Source organism: Chelonus insularis, unplaced genomic scaffold (genome assembly GCF_013357705.1).
Source record: "Chelonus insularis isolate UGA/USDA-ARS -01 unplaced genomic scaffold, ASM1335770v1 contig_116_pilon, whole genome shotgun sequence".
NCBI lineage: Eukaryota > Metazoa > Arthropoda > Insecta > Hymenoptera > Braconidae > Chelonus > Chelonus insularis.
In genome coordinates this window covers 726,140-746,506 of record NW_023276357.1, presented here as the reverse complement: position 1 = coordinate 746,506, position 20,367 = coordinate 726,140, and the positions used below count along the sequence as shown (strand labels likewise).

General features: G+C 30.9%; 1 protein-coding gene and 1 long non-coding RNA gene across 7 annotated transcripts in view; one reads left to right on the top strand and one right to left on the bottom strand.

Moving 5' to 3' along the window:
- bnl (branchless) overlaps positions 1-20,367 on the top strand; it is a 29,298-nt gene that overhangs the window by 523 nt on the left and 8,408 nt on the right. For 2 of the 3 annotated variants that reach the window (XM_035090808.1, XM_035090743.1), the window contains exon 2: positions 9,785-12,538. In XM_035090808.1, coding sequence (XP_034946699.1) covers positions 11,575-12,538 — 964 coding nt within the window. In that variant the 5' untranslated portion in view covers positions 9,785-11,574. Of the gene's footprint in view, positions 1-9,370; positions 9,487-9,784; positions 12,539-20,367 lie in introns of those variants that run through there. The other variant, XM_035090893.1, reaches the window with a different exon arrangement.
- On the bottom strand, positions 1,772-19,470 carry LOC118071844 (uncharacterized). Of its 4 annotated transcripts, XR_004690957.1 has the most exons (7): positions 8,546-8,931; positions 7,481-8,186; positions 7,306-7,388; positions 6,262-7,003; positions 3,139-3,222; positions 2,201-2,352; positions 1,772-2,127 (listed from the first exon to the last, which is right to left on the bottom strand). It is a non-coding gene; the product is annotated as an uncharacterized lncRNA (long non-coding RNA). The 4 variants fall into 4 exon arrangements; XR_004690946.1 differs by having other exon boundaries at positions 2,201-3,222; XR_004690951.1 differs by having other exon boundaries at positions 2,201-3,222; positions 7,498-8,186.

Genomic DNA, 20,367 nt, shown 5'->3' with positions numbered 1-20,367 from the left:
TATAATAATTCTAAAAAAATTAAAAATACTTAATATTTATGTAATTAATTAAATGTCTTTAATTTGATCATTTATGGAGTTAAAGTGAAATAAGCGGAAAACGGTGGTAGAATCCTTTAAAGTGTTTTTATTTACACCATTGGTATGAGTTAAAAAATGTCTTCATCCGGTAAAAATTGTTTTCCTTCAATCAGACTTAACTAATACCAGTTAAGGATAAACACTTGACGATTCTCATCCCTCACGATAGACAACTAATTGAAGAAGGTTTCTTAGCCTTAAACCTCGTAGTAGAGATTATCTCTGATGCACTTGATACTCGTAACTAATCTTCAAGTCTCTAATAAGCACTTGTGAATTTTTTCATTGGTTTTACTCGCATTTATTCTCATCTATAGTGTAGACACATTGTGTAGACTAGAGAGAATTCTTTTTTTTTTCTTTCTACAGTTTAATAATTCTCTAACGGGAAAATAGTCGGGTAAATTTTTTTCCATCACTATAACAAATTATTAATGATGGAAAGCCAATGTGTAGTATGTACATGAAGTTAATATATATATACGGATACATATAAAAATATATATTAGCAAGTTAGATAAAAAGTGAAAGCTACATGTTAAAAAAAGTAGATGCATAAATGCTGGAATTTTAATTAATTTTTTTTTTGCATATAAATATGTCAATTTTGTGTGTAAATTAAATTGATCTATACATTTCGATTAGATAAAATTTTGATATTCTCTACACGTGCCAACTCTACAGAGAGCCAAATACTTCCACTTGGATAGTTTTTAGCTATAATTTCGATGTGTTATCTCCGGTCTTCTGCTAAAGTCCGCATTCTTTCCTTCTAAATGATTTCGCCGAGTGTATACTTAATTACACTAATATTAAAATTTCGTGATGTTTATTTTTTTTTATACATATATAGATATATTTTTATTTTTTTAAACACGTGCACAAACACATTAGCACATGTAGATATGCTAGTCAAAAATAACGGTATATGGGATTTCAAGTTTACTTCAATATTCGTATATGTGTGATAAATTTGAAATAAAGTGTGTGCGTGTGATTTTTGGGAATAAAATTTTATCTATAAAAAAATAAGATACTATTTGTACTCTAGTTAATCTTTTTAACAGTGTTCGTTATATTAAAGAGCATTGCAATTTTGTGAAGCATCATAAATATCAAACTATTGCTCTTGTTAAGCTATATGCTCCGAAAACCAGTTCTCGACACTTTTTGTAATCTTCCATAAAGCCATAAATAATCCTCATATGTGCTTTTCACAAAATATTTTTAATTTGAAACTCGTGATCATGATTGTGATATAAAATGGAATTTTTTCAAGTAAATAATTCAAAATCTGGTGACAATAATCCACCAAGAAATATCAACTAAAAAGAAATTCAACCGAAAAATCTCGTAACTTGTGATTAGAATATAGATAATCTTTTCTGTGTCCCACTTATTAACTCTTCATATGTTTTATTCTGTATAGTGTACGACAACCGTATATCAATTTTTCTTCACACAGTTTTTTTTCTATTAAACTTCGGTGATATACTACCAGCCTTATATACATTGATTTTAATCTTCTTCTTCTTATTTTTTTTTATTCTTTTCATTTAAGTATCAAGAAGCTTGGGATTAACTAGTGGTATTTTTTCACATTTTTCTCATGCAATATATTTTTTATTTTTATGATTATACTTAACATGAAACAGTTAATACTAGACATAAATAACAATTGAAAATTAGCAGTTACAACCGTAACAAAAGGTAATACATGTTTGTAGGTTTGGTAAAATAAACTAAGCGTAAATGTCAGCATGAAGTGGCTCTTGAAGATATTCTGTACATGCATAAATATCCGTTCTTGAGGAATAAATGTAAGGTGTTGCTAATCGACGGCGGGTTAAACGAGTGCTACCAACGTCCTCACGTCCGCCCACTATAACCATCGCTTAATCGCATGGCTGTAGGATTCGTGATCCCTCGGGGCGTTTACTCAAATGGTGGATTAAGTCGTTGCAGAGCTATAATTTGAGATGATGATCAGACAGAATGGACCTAAAGGTCTTTTCACCATCCGTGTCATTATTAGGTCATTAGCCACTGTTTAGATAAAACTTTTAATTTTTTTTCATCTATTTTTAAAATTAATTACAATAAAAAGTTATCAACTTACCAAGCACTTATTTCATTATTAATGCAATAACTTCATTAGTTATCTTTCAATCTTCTGAGATGAGCTGGCCATTTATTTATGATGTATATTCTTCACGCGTTAAGAGCATAGAAGACATCAAGTTGATCTTTCAATGCCACTCCCATGTGTACCTAGAGCATGAAATAAAAATTTGTTATCTGCTCCAAAATAACATCAAAGTGTCATATGACTATTATTACTTGTATATAAATGCAAAATAAAGATGATGATATTTGATTGAAGGGTCATTATATATACTTCTTGAGTATATTAAAATAATTATTTTTTGTCCAAGTGTTGAACAAAAAAAAAAGTGAAAATAAAAGTAAAATATGCTGGTAATTTTCTAAAAGAAGGTAAACTGTTTGATGTTTTATTATTATGGTAATAATGATGAAGAAAAGAATACATTTAATTGCTTAAATTAGAAAGATTCATCACTCTTTAGGTGATATATGTCATTATCAAACCGGTTTTACCTTCCACCCAGAATTTTTCGTGCACTTCGTACACTTTAATCATTACGCAGAACTCGTGTGCACTTACTCAGGAAATCAGATGATAAATAAGTAGTGTGAGTATATGTATATAATTAGTCATTCATATAGCATAGTGCACGATCATGTATATATATTACTCCTACGTGCATTTTGCCACGTACGATTTGTAGTAGTTTATTTTAATGATCCACTGGCAATAGTGGCAACCATTATCACACAATCTAATATCATTGCAATATAGAATGTCTTAGAAAAAATAATTTAACATCAAGAAATGCATAAATGTAAATCATACAATGAAATGAACAGTATGAAAAATATTTTTACCTGTACTTCATTTAAGATTTTCCCCATACACTCTTATTTTCTCGTTCCCATCCTTTAATTCGTATCAGTGGAATGTTGAGTATTACTTACCGGCTTGTTTTTGCTCTCCTCCCTTCACATCGTGTACCCTGGAATTTCCTAGTAGCAATATGACGTGTCATCGGGACCTAACGTCTGTAATAAATGTTATATATATCATAACACGAACATGATATACTTTATGACTTTTATTAATTAACTTACACTATTTAATCAAGATTATACCTGTGTATCAACTCTATTTCATTTTATGAACGTACCTGAAGTGAATTTCATGATCAACATTTACTTAAAAACTCGATATAAATATTCAACAACCCATTTATTGTTAATTTTAGATTTTAACCCTTTGTAACGTATGATGGATTATAGGCAACATATCATTTCATCCTTTCTAAATTTTCCTGATAACTATTACTTCGTAAAGAAACAAAAACAATGACAGAATTTCAAAAAAAGTATCTCTTAAAATTATTATAAACCTATCTGATTTTATAGAAAATATTTAATCTGAAGATTTTGGATTATAGAAGGTTTCAAAAAAGCATGTTTCTTTTAAGTCATAAAATAATTATCAGTAAAATCAATAGAAAGTTTGAAAAGAATATTTTCTGACGTGATCAAAGTATTTTCATTATGCTGCTAGACTTTGAAGTTAAATACCTAAATAGAATTTGAAAAAAAAAATAATAGTTAAATAAATGTATTTCTTGAGCAATTTTATTTCATTGTTGAATCAATCGCAAATCATCCATGGACCATCGATCTCTTGGACGTTGAGAATTTAAACTGGTCGCTTTGGGCTCGCGGTAAATTGTAGGTAGGAAAAAGAAACCTTCGAAACAACTTCTCGTTCCATTGTTCGATCCTTTTTTTCATTAAAATACTTGATAAAATGTATGAAACATAAACTTGTTTTCTATATAAAATATCTAATTGAAAAAAAAAACATGCAATAATGTATCCACAAAATATTTAATCCACATTTGTTCAGCTAATTCGTCGATAAATATTCTTGAATGAAAAAAAAGTCCCACTAATTCGATACTGATCCTCGAAACGAATTGGCCGCTGATTGAACATGATTTTCGCTGGATGCTTGAATTTAAAAAGGAGAAGAGAAAATAAGAAAGATAAAAAAAAAATAAAAGAAATAATATGAAATACAGTAAAAGTTCCATCTCTTTCTATCATGTCGCTGTTGTTTTTTCTTGCTGCCGATCGTCGAAAGTAAAAGTAAGCACGACTCTCCCTTGACGTTAGGAATCCACTGCAGAAGACCATATAACTTATGCGGAGGAGCCATCAGAAGGATCGTATAGCCAATGCCACGTACGATCTACACGCTACAAGCTGCACCACACCTCCACAGAATAAATTTACATCAACTACACTTGAGAGACCAGAGACATTTTGCATCCCTAAAACGGACACTAACAACCAAATGGTAACGCGAGTAGTGTCAATTGCATTAACTTAAAAAAATTTCCATGTCTATTCCGATAAAAAATATCACCTAAAAAAGGTGTTGAAAGACTTGAGAATAATCATTTGTCACCGGATGTTGTCTGAGATACATCGTAAATGATATGTGTGTGCAATAGCATGAAAAAGTCTTCATCCAATTCTCTAATTAAACCAATCTCATTAATGGTCTTGTGTTACTTTAATTAGCCAGAATATCCGGGAGTCTATCGACCATTAGTGACTACTTAACACGTGTCACCTGTATTTTTATACCGTATACTAATCCATATCAATTAATTTATTACACTTGCATGCAAACATTAACTCCAAAATAATTTTCATGTAGAAGTGCCATTTATTTATTTCTAATTCATATGAAAAATAGAAAGATCTATTTCTTTGGTATATAACCCACCAAAGTTGTAAGTTATGTGTCTGGAGAAAACTTTTGTCCTGCGCAACGGCCTACAAGATAATAGGACAAAAGCAGTCGGACATTGGTTTAATGAAGAATGATATTAAAATGCAAAAATTTTATCTCCCCTTTGATCAATGCCCTGAGGAATAGAATTCACTGAATCTTCTCAAGACTATGTCGGCGTCCTACTAGAAGCAACTAAGAAATAATCTGATTACGTTGTTTTCTGATGTATAGTGTTTGACTTCTAGCTTTCTAACGCACTTAACTCACAATTACACTGATCAACACACGAAATCAATCAATAACAGAGATGAGAACTTTCAATTATGATTGTCAGAATTGAAGACACGAAATATAAATATTTTTTTCTTGGTAAAGTAAGTTGAAAAAACACATTAGATATATGTCCATAAAATGGTCTTGAATATTAAATGATGTCTGTGCTATTAGAGTGCACAGTTAGAAGCATACTCGGGTGGCAAATTTAGTAAATATGTTTATATCATTTGCAAGGTCCACGAACTTAGTTCTTGGCGCGTGTAGATCCTGCTCGATAAATGGGACTTGATACTCAATGACCCCAGTGGCAATTCATGAGAGGATCAATAATCCTACTACTTCAATCCTTGTTCATTGGCCACGCGCATCTGCCATCAACATGACTTATCACAAGTTCAACTCATACGATTGACTTTAATTTCAATCACAGACAAACGTCTGCGTGTTGCCAGTCATTCAAATTTGATTAGGACTTCTCGTATTCAATTTTAACCGTGAGAAAACTTTTCACGCATTTCTCATTTATCATTTACACATTTTTATCATTCACAGTCAAGTAACTTACACTCACTAATCGTCTTGTTTTACTGTACTATTGACACATTGATAAACTACGTTCAAGTAACTTGCACCTTTGTACAGTTTTCCTTTCACGGCTTTGAATGAAGATTCATGAGTATCTTGAGATAACTAAGTAAATTGCTGTTAAGCTCTTATGGGATCAAATATTTTAACAAGACATTAATTGCAGAAAATAACATTTAATGATGTGCTAATAGGATATTTATAGAAGTAAAAATTTATGATCTGTATCTACAATCAGCACAAGTCTTTTTTTCCATCAACAATGTCTTTATGAAAATAATGACTATTTTTATTTGTTTGATTGAAAGAAGAAGTTTCGTGACATTGAAACTCATGAGAAAAATTTAGTCAATTGATGCAAAAAGGAAAAAAAGAAACTTTTACAAATGACTGTAGATATCTATTTTATAAATTAGACTTACCATCATCCTTGATCAAATATCACTAGCAATCCATTAGTTTCTTGTTATGACATGAAAGGACCATAATGGAATGAGTCTTCTTCTAGGATTGGACCCTCTTGGACATAGGTATAAGACATGATTTGATTGAAATGTATCGATATCACAGTGATCCTTTTAACCTTCTATCTATTACATTCATCACTTTCAAAAGATTGGATAAAGAAAAGAAGAAAAAAATGATTTCATACAAAGATACAATGATATCAAAAATTAATTTACCAATGTCTCGTGTAACTATCAAAATTTTATCACCAAAAATCATCTGTATGTCTCATTTAATTCCATTCAAAATAAACATAATAATTTACGAAAAAATTGTTTTGAATGGCATTCTTATTTGTTAGATACAAGCATTGTAGCAGGGTTTTTTCTCTTTTCTTTTCTCTCCCCAGCTTGGCATTCGTTTCTTGAAGCGACACGAGGCACCGGGCGCCTCGTTCAGACTCACGAGCCATATATATTATGTGTATCTTCTCGCGACATTAATCACTAAAAAAAGAGGAAGTTGCGACGCGTGAATCGTCACCCACTGCAGTCTATATCTTTCTGGTGTCCATTCTATCCACATTGTATCCATGAAGGGAATTTATTGTGTTTTACTAAGATTAGTGTCAAAAACGACATCCAAATCCCTACATGCTTTTTCTCTCAGACATGTAGAAAAGACTCCAATAATTGGATCACACCAATTAATTACTAGCTGAAAAATAAAATAATTAATTAATTTTTATAATAAATTTACGATTATCATTATGTTGACATCAACTTAAAAATAATTATGAATCAATAGGTTTTTTATAATTGCACTTAGTAAAACGATTTATTTTTTGAATCGCTATAAAATACAGTGATTGTATCTAATGTTGAGATAATATCAGTTTACTCCTGCTACGGAAAATTTATGAGATGCATGAATTTGATGTGGACAAATTATAGTATGTCAGCATTTTATTTAATGCTTGAATATTTATAAATAAATAGGACATCATTTAATAAATATACCTGTGAAACTTGAAGATTTTTTCTATGTCAGTAAATGGTAACTATAATTTGAAAACACTTGTAACCCACCTACGTATCATTTTCTGCAACAAATTATTCAAGTTGATGAAGTATTTATATTCACACCTAATTTGCTTAAATTTATAGAGGCCAATCAGGCAAATGAGTTTCTTACGAAAATTGAACATTTACACAAAATTTTTTTTTTCGGGTTTCTGTGACATGTTGAATCCTTTCTAATTTCGCCATGTTCGCTTGTATGTCACCGCCACACATAACCTCCACAAGTTTAAAATAGCACAAAATTTCGGAGGAATTTTCAATCTTTGTACTCCAAGACAAATACTATTAATAAATTTCTGTATTTGACAACAAGGAAAAAAATTTTTTTTCTATTTTTTATTAAGATCTTTTCTCATCTGAAAATATCCAATTAAAAGTGTTTAATTACTGTAGAATGTGGTCGTTGATGTGACTATAAAAATAATTTTATTATTAAGATGAGATGATAACTCATTACGATGAAGAATAAAATATACAAAAATATTTGATGATTTAGATAATATTAGACCAATTATTTTATCATCAAAGTGTAATTAAGTCAAACCGTTAACTCGTCTTTCAGGAATGGAATGTTAAGTGAATATCTTTGAAGTTAATGTCAACGTGATCTCAACTCGATTTCTTTATCCATTTTAGTTAGCTGGTTTGTAACCGAAATTTTCAATTACTATTCCACAGCATAAATATCCCTTTTATTTCAAGTTGAATTCCCCTGAGAGAGTGTAAAATTTCCAAAACATAGCGAGAATAAATCTCAGGGTTGTATCAGTTTTTTTAATAATTATTATCGTTATTACGATGGTCTCACGTTTACAACTCTGAAATAGAAATAAAAGTGGTCAACAAGGCGCCGCGTATGAAATTACTTTTGCCTTGTTATGCATACTCATGCGTTACAAGATAAGCAAATTGTCAAGAAGAGGAGAGAATTTATAAAGATAAAAAAAAATAATTCGAGCCTGGAAGCGCCGGGCATGTTGACCAAGTCGCCAGACGAAATTATGGTCAATTATTATCCACGTATACCTATTCTCTTTTCACTCTTTACCCCCTCACTTGCTATCCTTCGTTACAGAGTTTAAGTCATATACCCAAGCAAATAAGGTATCCGATAAGCAAACACTTTCGTCATACCGCTCTATTATTATACTGTAAAATCACCAAGTTTCATACTTACATATATAAACTGTCTTATGCATCGATTTGTATTCTTCAGCCATGAAAAATTTGAACCAACTTCATCTGTACTCAATAATATGATAACTATTTTCTTCAAGAAAATTTACTTCACAAGATCAATGATAAAAAATATTATAAAAATTCTTGATCTTGAAAGTTGAACAAAAAAAAATCAACAGCTGCATCATTTGTCATAATCATAAAGGATCATTATGACTAGATTAATCAAGTTAGAGCCTCAATCAAGATTGACATTGATTGCGAAATGGAAAAATTCCCTTTTGATTGAGATCAATTCGAAACTGAAGATACTCAAATGGATGCAGAACACAACAATAGAATGTGTTTTAAATAGATTGTTCAACTTTCAAACTCTAGGTCTAGTGTAGAATAGACATATTTAACCTTCTGCTTCAAAGCAAAATATATATCATTTATTTTATCATAATAAAATAAGAAGAAGCATAATAATAACAATAAATTATCGAATATTAATTTCTTTATAAGCTTGAAGCACTTTTTGTGGATTAACAGATCATGATAACGTTGGTGGTGGTTGTAGTGATGATGATGAAGCAAGTAAGCAGTATGTAGAAGTGTTTATGCCAAAAAGTGGAATGTTATGTTGAAGCATATTATTACGTTAAAAAAACTATTCTGAATTAAAGTTAAAAATGTTTATTATTAATAGAATATAAATAGATAAGTGAATTGTAGATTTTCAGCATTGCAATGGACACTTCATTTATATTATTCACATTCTTTAAATTTCCAACATTATACAATGCTCTTTTTTACAAGCCATCATTTTTCGAGATGTTATCAGGAACTTAAGGGTAACGAAGTAAAAATTCTCAGACCTTATGAACCATAGCTCTTCCAATCAACCTATAGCCAGGAAGTTGCTACCTGCTCTGTCATCTTCATTTACTCTTCACAGTAATATTCTTTTTTTAATTCAATTTCTTGCAAAGTGTCTCGTGTTCTTTACTTGCCATACATAACATGATCATTTTTATGATATATAATATTCTTTTAAAGAAATATATAATTTTTTGTGGTACTCATTTCTAAATGACGAACAGCTAACCTGAGATAGATAAGAAATGCTTGAAATCAGAAGTATTCTGAGTCACATTTATAATTTTTTACATCTTTTTTTTTAGTATATAGATAAAAAAATATATATAATCAGAGAGCTAAATTTTTTAAAATACACAAAATTTTTTGTTCACAGGTAGAGACATAAAATGCGAAGAAAAATGGAGCAAAATTTGATTTGGAGTAAAAAAATGACAATCACTTGCTGCTAAAATACACCATCACTTTGATTGACAACTGGAGGAAGAGAAAGAGGAGGTGGAAGGCGAATGAATTTAAAAAGAAATAAAGTAGTGCAATAATTCGAATGGTGAAGTATAATTGAAAAAAAGTGATGACGATACACAAATCTGTATCAGCAACCATTAGAAATAGTATTGGTTGTTTGCAAGTGTTATGCGCAAAGCTGGTTGTTGTGAAAAATATGAAGATATTAGTAGTAGCTGGATACTGGTTGGAAATAATAAGGACAGTGGTGGCGTGGATACTGGTGATGCTGATGCTGATCCCGGTGGTGTTGGCACACGGTCGATCTTGAGTGCCGAGTGTGGTTACTTCTCCTCTACTCGTCTCATCCAACTTGTCGTTGTACTCAGTGAAATATGTATGTATTTGTGTACTTGTGATCTGTCTGTGCGCCTGACTATGTGGCCCGACACGAGAGTGAACCGACCAAGTGGCCGAACCAAGCCGAGGAAGAGAACCGCGGCACTCGTTCAGTAGTTTCTCGGACGGCGCACCGGCATCATCCGACCTCCAACACGAGAGATAACCCCCTATCTTATGTGTGTGTGTCTCCCACCCCCATTATCATATGGAATTTTTTTATGAACGAAAGTAGCGCACGTGACAATCCGCAACTTTCATTTTCTGTCTTCTTTAGAATTTAAAAAAAAATATTTTTTTTTTTTTCAAAAATTAACTTATTTATTTATTTCTATATCAAAGTCACTATGAATTTTTTTTAAAATGTGAGTTTTTATTAGATAATAAAATTTAACTCACTTTTTCTGTTATTATTTAAGTCAATTTGATCGATTTTATCCTATCAAATGATTTATTTGACTGTACTCTCATTCAAAAAGACAACGTGTAGTGACTTGAAATGTGAATCAAATCAAGTGATGATTTGGCTTGGATATAATAGACCTGTGACTAGTGTATCGTCGAGGTAATTTGATAAGATGGGCTTGTATTGGGACAATGTAGTATACATCACATAAGTTTCACATTGCGGAACAATAAAATACTGAATAACCGCAAATCTTATCGATCATCTGGTGCTTAACTTCAATCGCGTTCAATCGAACAAGGTGGAAAAAAAGAGTGGAAGACCCGTTAAGGTGATACGACATATACGTGTTGGCAGTACTTTTTTGCAATTGATAGATCGTAGTATAGAGAAGAAGAAAAGACGATTAAAAGAAACAGTAAATCGAAAAAATCCAAGGAATAAGTTCTGTCTACCGCAGCTAAGTAACATCTCTGAAGAGGTAACTTTGAAGAAACTCCATCCAGCTTACAATAGTCTCAACTAAGAATATTCCTGTTTCACTTCAAGAATAGACAAATATTTTACATTATTCGCTCAAAATTTGCTTCTCTTTGACGAAATGTTTAAATTATTTCTCCACTATTCAATATACTGCACTATAAACATTTTAACATTGAAAGAGAATATTAAAATCAATTATTATTGATAATGTCTTTTTCACATATCAATCATCAACGATCAGAATGATGCAAGATCGTGAAAAAATCCAGGCTCGAATATTAGCGAGCCGACAGCAATTTAGCTGTCTTGTAGTGGAAAATAGGCAAATCAATAAGTCGGTATTATCATTGAAGATAGAATAATAAGAGATAACGAGAGAATAAAAAAAAAACGAAGAAGGAGGTTGTTAGAAGAGTTTAGATGAGAACGTCATGCTCGGTGAGATCGACACGGGCGATCCAAAAGTGGTGAAGTATAATCCCGAACGTTCACGATCCATCCCCATTACTACACAAAGCAATTATTACATAGAGAATCCTATCAATCCATACGATGTATGTGCTTCGCTACAAGGACTCTCCAGGGAAGCGTGGAGGGAACAAAATTGCCAACGATCAAGCTCTCAACATCAAAGAAAATCTCAAAAGTTGTGCACTTCTAACGCTTCGATGGGAGGAAATTTTGTTAAAAAATATTCAAGTAATGAGAGCTGTAGTAAACTTAATGAAAGTAGTGCAGTCAATAGTGAGTGTCAAATTATAAATATAAGTCAATCATTGACACGTTTACATCTGTATTTTGACGTTAAAAAACCACTCTTGGGACCCTTTATAGAGTCTCCAACGAAGTCTAGTCAACGCTTCCGTGTATTGAGAGATTCCAAAGGAACAAGTAGAAATAGAAATAAAAGAAAAAAAAGAAGAAGACGACGAAGAAGAAGCAGTATTGACGGTGAAGAGGATCATCATAGAGTGGAAGAGAATACATGGTTAGTGAGTTCTAATGAAACAACAAGTGTTGAGTGTGACTTGAAGGACAATTTTAAAAAATCTGAAACGTGGCAAAGGACAAAGATTCCATCTGCTAGACGATTTTACCTTCAACTAGCTTTCTTACTTTTTCTTATTGCATTTGGAGGACATTCTGGGGTTGGTATCGGGGTCAGAGTACCTCGGTCAAGTGTTCTCGGGATTATTACTGTTGGGACAATGTTTGGTGTAGCTACTAAAGCTGCACCTATTGATATAGACGCCGCCATCAGGGCTGAAAGATCTGCCAACTTATCACATCTCACTGGCACTTCACGAAAGATACTGATGTTTATCAAAAATCGATTTCTACAGATTTTACCGGATGGCACTGTCAATGGAACTGAAACGGACAATGCTGACTACAGTGAGTACTCATTTTTTATTCTCATCAAGATTCATCTAGAATCATTATATAACTAAATGGTAATATTGGAGAGGATTCTCTTCTTTTACTTTCTTTTTCGAATGATTCAATGAGTTTGTATGAGACAACTGATTGCGTTACCTGATGAGTTTAGAAATTGGCGAATTTAACAGTAGACATTCTTGGACCGACGGTCTGGTCCAAGAATACTCAACTTACACACAACTCACTTCTATTAACTAGTCCACTCGAGAATAACCTTTCCATCAACCTCCGTCATTCTAATTGCCGGCATTATTCGCTCAATGTTTCACACGTACACAGAAATTCAAAGAAAAAATCCATTCATGCATTAACACTTGGTAAACCTATAATTAAAATTTAAACATTAGTTATTAGAGGTTCCACTTGATTGGTTATTTTTAATACTTATAATTACACCCCTAAATGAATGGGTTTTGAATGAAACGTTGTTGTATTTTATCCTGTATCAATTACCAAAATGAAAAGTAATCAAGAAAGTGTGAAAAAATAGATTAATCATCATGAAAATTATAGGTTGAATTACATTGCTAGTTAAGTTGACCAATTATTTTTTACATGGTAACATACGCGTATCGAATAAGCACCTTGGAAGTTTACCAACATCTTGAATGGTTTCTCTGTCGACAAAGCTCACCGACGACTTGTAAAGTGGACGGCAATACGGAAATAGCGTGACTGTAGTTCAATTTCAAAGTCTTACATCTTTAAATGATTCAAGTTAAACATTGTACGTGCTAGTGGATACGATAGTTCTGCCGCAATGCCAATGACGACAGGATCGCTTCAGATATCAATCATCATGGAATCCGGCCTACTTAATTGGCCTCTCGTACCTGGATACGTGATTCTCCATTCCTTTACTTATTTAGATTGACCAGCGCTACAGTCACGTGCTATTATTTTTTTATTTACTTCTATTGCTACCAAACCTTTTTCGTTGGTCAATTCATTTCTTGACGTTTAACAGAATATACACAATTATTATCTCATGATAATTATTTCAACTTGGACGCCAATCCAATCATATCAGCAAGACTGTCTTGATTACTGATAAGACTAAATTTAAACTAGTTCATGATCATGTCAATAACATTTATCAATTTACGGAAATTGATTTCTACTACTCAATTATACAATATATCTACAATCATGATACTAACAATAATAATAATAATTATTATTATTATTATTATAATAATTGAAATAATAATATTTCAATGCATTTAAAATGATTTCAAGGAATTGGATAAAATACTTGGGTTTGATGGAAATAATTAAACTATTTTACCATATAAATGGAAAATTTAAAATACATTACAGGAGTAAGGAGAATAGATAATGGTGGGCAAGATTAAATATCCAGATAATGCTACTCGGCTTCAATACTGACGAGAGTAAAAGATTGTTGGCTATGTATCGAACATATACTTGGTGAATAACTGGGTATTATAACGCGCGATTAACTAAAGCCGGAACTACATCCACAGTTCAAGGGTTATATAGGCTTGAAGCGGACGCATCACGTACATCCAGCCTGCATTCATCGTTCCGCTCCTCCTTCATGTTTCCTTCAGCTTTCCTTCAGGGTTTCTTCGTTTAGTTATCTTCTTCTTTTCATTCCTCTTTCTACATCTACTCTCAGTGCACATCTTCCTTGCTCCAATTGATGCTCGAATTACACCTAGTCACGCAAATCTACCCTTGATCAAATTTTTCTACACTAAATATAGAGCCATTAAAATCTAAAAATCACTTGCAATCAATTATTATTTAAATTAGAATTAATAATAAAAAAGATTCTACAGATTAATCGTTTTAATTTATCCAATGTTACACTCGTTAAATTATATTCATGTTTCCAATTCAACAACTACAAATACTTTATCCAGATGACTAAACATTGGTGGGCGTGAGTAAGATGAACGTTTGGCCTGTAATACAGAAATTTCATATCTTTCAAATACTAACCTACCACACAAGTGTGGAGGTAGTTATATTTTTTAAGAGTTTTACACTTGGAGAAATCTCAATGACATAAATATACTTTGTTCCTACTTGAATTTACATTGAATTGCTAGGTCTAGGTTATTTGATATGACAACTATACACCAAGTTGAATATTTTTATGGTAAAGAAGTTAATGGCTTGCACTGTGCAGTTGATTAACTTGTCTAGCTATTGTAATTGAAATATCCCGGACGTACATAACTACGTAGACTGAAGATAACATTGAGTAGCATCGAGGGTAAAGAAATTCAACGAAATATGAATACAGATATCACAAAATAAAAGACCAAACACTCATTGATATCAAATCAATGAAAATGTAAGACGGAAATGGTGAACTCAAAAATAATGTTAACAATAAAAATATCAATATTTAAAAGTTTCTTATAATGAAATAGACATTTAGAATATGATAAATCATTCACAGTCGAAAGCACAAAGTCAATAACCTCGATATCTAGATCAATTGCATAGTATAGACTCTTCCAGCTGGCATCATTGACCTCTACATGAAATGATGTAACAGTCACATCATCATTCTACAATCACAGCTCATAATTTAGTCCATTTTTTTTCTTGTTATGTTATAATGTAAGAATTGAGCATCGTGTAGAATATTAATTAACAGTACCATCAACACTGTAGCTTCATTAGAAACTATTATATCTACTTTTATTAGAATATCTGTTTGATAATCAACTTTATATCAGTCAGTTGGATGATATACTACTTAATGATAGAATTGATGGATACACTTCTAATGAAAGGTATATTTGTTCAGTGTAAATTTAATAAAAATTCATGCTCATCAATTATTCTCATTCTTTTTCCATCATGTTTAAATCAAGAGCAAATGTAATGATGAATTTTTTTATTTTTTACCTCACACAGAGATTCTTTTTACAATTTGTAGATTATCATTTCAAGTTATTGAGCATTATGGCATTTAAGTGTTTTTTGTTTATAATTTTTATTTTATTTTTATTAACTGTAATTAATAATTACCTCGTAGTTTGTGTTAAATGGCTAGGAATCTTCAGAAAAATTCGAGAATTAAAGCAATAAAAATAATAAATGATACTAAAGTGAAAAATCATTCAACACTACATTATTGTCAGGAATTACAAGTCTTAAGTAGAGATATTTTTTTTTCTTTTTTATTCTCTCATCTGTCTCCTTCACTCTTACTCTCTTTCTTTTTCTCTTTCTCTCTCGTAATTTTCTTCTCTTTTGTCTTTTATTATCAGAATGAAGCAAGCTGGTTGTCCAGTTTTTCAAGCTCTTCCGCCCTCCAACCTTAACGAGAAAAAGGAACATACATTTCTTACTTCATGGACATAACAAAGTAAGACTCAGACTTAGATACAAAAAAAGTCATTATGACGCGAGTAACTGCAGAAACTTAGCTGTCAGTTCATTAGACGTCTAGAGAGTATTTAATGAAACTGCGTTAAATGTTAAGTTGATACTTGGAAGAGAATCACCATCAAAAGGTACACTGAGAAAAGGATTTTGTAATAGTTGAAGAGATTCGTCAACTCTTTAAAGAATCTTTTGTTCAAATATTACTGAATAAATATTATTGTTAGTGTGTCTGTGTTCAAGAGATATTATTCACAATAATACCAACAAAAATTATTTGTTTAAATATTTTTTCATTTTAGCATAAGACATTTTTAAAAGTAACATTTACTTATTTCCTTGAGAAAAAGAGATATTTAATAATATTTAAAATATATTCAGATAAGCCGTAATAAATTTTAATTTCTTCAAAATTGTTTTTTATTTTTCAAAAAAAGGTATGCACTCTTGTCCAAGCTATAAATTATATTAACTTCATATTCATAAATAAAACGTAATAAAAAACTTTAATAGTTATTTATAAAAACAAATTGGGACCAGCTACTTTCTAAATTAGCATTATTATACATGACACATGCTTAAACTGTTCTCCTATATCAGCAGCTGTTAGAGAATTTTTCCAGTTGATTTCTATGACCAGACATTGGAAAATTATTGATTAGTTGGTGATTAAATAAATCAAATATCACACATTTAAATAAGTCAATTAATCAATTTGCTATTATAATATTTTATCTACTGACCCAGATATTATAAATATCTTTTAGTTCCATTCCTCAGCGGCCCTGACATTCAATATGTTTATATCAAGAATGAATTATCAGGAACACCCACAGTTTGTACAAACTGCGATTTGGACCCTCTTCGAAGCTAAGCTCGTTCATTACGAAGATTAAGACATCTCTACTATGGAGAATCCAAATCAACAATTCTGGCGCCTCGCATTCTCTTTTTTCAGTTAATAATTTAATCCTTCAATGCCTACGTGATCGGTTTCATTTACATACTTTCCATCATTTTTTGTTTCATTCTATTCTTAACTCCATATATGAGTAATCTCGAGGGGGCCTGACGTCCATTTGTTGATTTAAATGTTACTTTGACCATTATATTTATTTGTAGAAATATCTGTTCAACTACGTATGTACTGAAATTAGCTTTGGCTTATTCAAGTGTGTATTTTGTTTGCTATGAATAGCGTGAGAAATTCCTTGCGAAATACGTAAATTAACCGCATAATTAACCGCAGTAAAATTTGAGATCTCATAAGTCAAAATGAAAGTTAGTCTGATTAAGGAATAAAAATATTATTTTAATGTTTATTCTATTTTACTATTAACATATTTTTATCTTACTTAATGGAGACCATTGATAGAGGGTAGAAAAAAAAAAGGATTATCATGAAGATAAGAAAATGTTTGCTTTTATGAATATTAAGTATTTATTGGCAAACTTTAATTAATATTTAAATAAAAATTAATGAGTTCTAATTTCTCGCTAAATTTAAAAAGTCTGATATTATTTAATGATTATTTTTTTTTCCTTAGTCATTTGAATAAATGTGATTTGTAATTAAAGAATGATTAACAGTAAAATTAATTTAAATAAAAAACAAGTTAAATAATATATTAAAAATAGACATGATTATTAATATTTATTATAATCTTGTAAATACCAAGTTGAAGGAGAAAAAAGAAGTGAATATTTAATCTTCTGATTTGTATTTATTAATAGTATATCTCGGTATATCTATCACAAAAGTAAATTCGAATGATTAGAAATTTCTTGGGGCCTTCTAGGTTGCTATTTTAATCGATGCTGTTGGTGAAACTTGTTTTTATGTGACCGTGGTTCACGGTAAACGCCTCATTTAATTTTATGGTAGACATCAAATTAACCCTAGGAGTTAATATAACAGAGAGTAACAAGGTGTATTGAATATCCTAATAACTGATCTTTTACTTGTGATCGTGATTCAATCGGTTTACTCGGTTTAATTCAGGATAAGAAAAGGGGAGGAAGCTGAGAGTGAAGAATTAATAATAATAACCTAACTTGACTTATACCGATATAATAATGGAGGCAGATTATCAGTCACTGGAGTAATCATGTTGTCTACATTTACTTGACGACGCTTCATCATCTTTGGGTGTTAAAGTGCCAATTTAAGGTTGTCCTAAAATTAATTATCTTGGTGTAATCAAAGCAACTTGATAATTATGTGTGATTTTAGTCGTGACAAATAAGGATCGAGCAGGATTGAAAATCATTAACTATCAGTTGATCAACACTTATCTTTGATCATGATAAAGATCAATATTTAATGTTGTTTTCTTTATATTCTACCTGCGAGGGAGAGAATAAATAAGAAAATAAAATTAAATAAAGTATTCATGTCTGATGGCCTTGCAAGGTCTTATTCCTTTTACCACACACATTTATACACACCATTATTATTGTTATGAACTTTCTATTTAATTTATTCTATTAAATTTATGCTTTTATTCTTTCTCTTTGACATTCACACACCTTTACGCGTCCCAATTATATTCGGACTACATGCAGGAATCCTAAATCACAGATACAGATTATCGACAAGACAGATCGACATAACGAGTAGGTGGGTTATGCGCCGAAAACTAAGAAGAAGGCGTATAAATTGTCAATAAAGACCATCCGATGAATTATGTCTGTCATTTTTTAACCACCAATTCCTAATTGGTCTATAAAAATGAAATTTGTATTTATTATAGTTACTTAAAGGGTACTCGTCATCACATACTAACTTAATACTTTTTTTTCTCTTCATCAACACCATCAAATTATTCATTTATTTTTTACACTAGCAAAAGTACATTTTTGGATCAAGAAGTGTTTCGTTATTGATCATAATATTCTCAAATAAAATAACAACACTTGTACTATTTAACATGAATGGATCCACCATGATGGATCCAGAATGATGACAAAAATGCCATGATCCTGTCATCATGAAATTAAAATTAATTTAAAACACATTTTGAAGTAAAAATTACTCCAAAAAGATACAGAATATAAATCACCAAATGTGGTAATAAAATTCCAGTAATTTTTGACTCCAAAAAATAGTTTTAGTTTATATGACTCTTTAATCGACTATTAATGAGGTGTAATGAAGTATTTTATCACATTAATCTAGTTATTTTGTAACGATAAGCCATGAATCACTAGTATACAATAAATGATAGGTATTAATTGTTATTATATATTCAAATAAAAAAGTTAATTGCTGAAAGTGGCTTGATGAAAATAGTTACTACCTGATACTAAGTCGAATACTTGTGAGTTGCTGATAAAATAATTCGCTCCCGGCGTAGCTTCTCTGATGCATTGCGAATACTCACATTACACGCAATTCACGCTTCTCAAGAGAACATTAATTGCATGTAGGTATTATCGATTTGCAGACACGGTTTATGAACAAAAAAGACTGACAAAAATCTTAAAAGCAGGAATGAGTAGGCGAATAATTGATTAGATATTACTGATAATATTATACCCAATCTATTTTATTAATCTTTACATAAATTCATGTAAAGCCAAAATTACTTCTCAAAATCATTTAATCCTATTTGTTAATAAAATTAAATACTTAAATACTTAAAATCATTAACGATTAAAAATTTGAATGCGCTTTCGAACATCATACATTTAATCCTTTGAATATTTTTTCTGGTTAATTTTTTTATTCGCTGGTTTAGCAAAGAAACGCCCAGAAATATCTCAGATAATATTGCGTGAATATTGCCAGGCTTCTTCAAGTACTACTTTTTCATATACGAATTTAACGTCGCCATACCTCATACAAATGACACTGATACGTCCTCTAAATCAATGTTTATTGCGTCCTGCGTTTTAAGAACCATGATTCTTTCTCATACGTTTTCCAAGTGGAATCTAAGCCTTTTGAATTTTTACTTTTCATTTTTTTTTTCTTCATCTTCTCTTGTCCCAACGCTTGACATCACGCTGAGCTTCATGGTTGGAATATTCATTTATGAATGACGATTAAAAAAAAATGACGAAAGAATAAGATGTCCTGGATTTTTATACTACTCGATAAACTTAAAAAAGTAGGAATCAAAGAATTTAGTAATTTGTGAGATATTTTTCAATTTTGTCATTTACATATTTCTAACTATTTCAAATGATGATAATCGACAAAGAAGGAAAAAAATTTATTTTTAATCCACCAATTTAGAATAAAACTCATAAAAATAAAAACACTAGAAATGTTTAGCTTATAGACACAACTGTCGAAAATTTAGCAATACAAATTAGCTAAAAAAACTTTGCTCAAGATTTGTATCTGATGGTCGGCATGTAATAGTTATAGAGAAAAGGAAGAAGCCACACCTTGACTGTTACTTTCATTA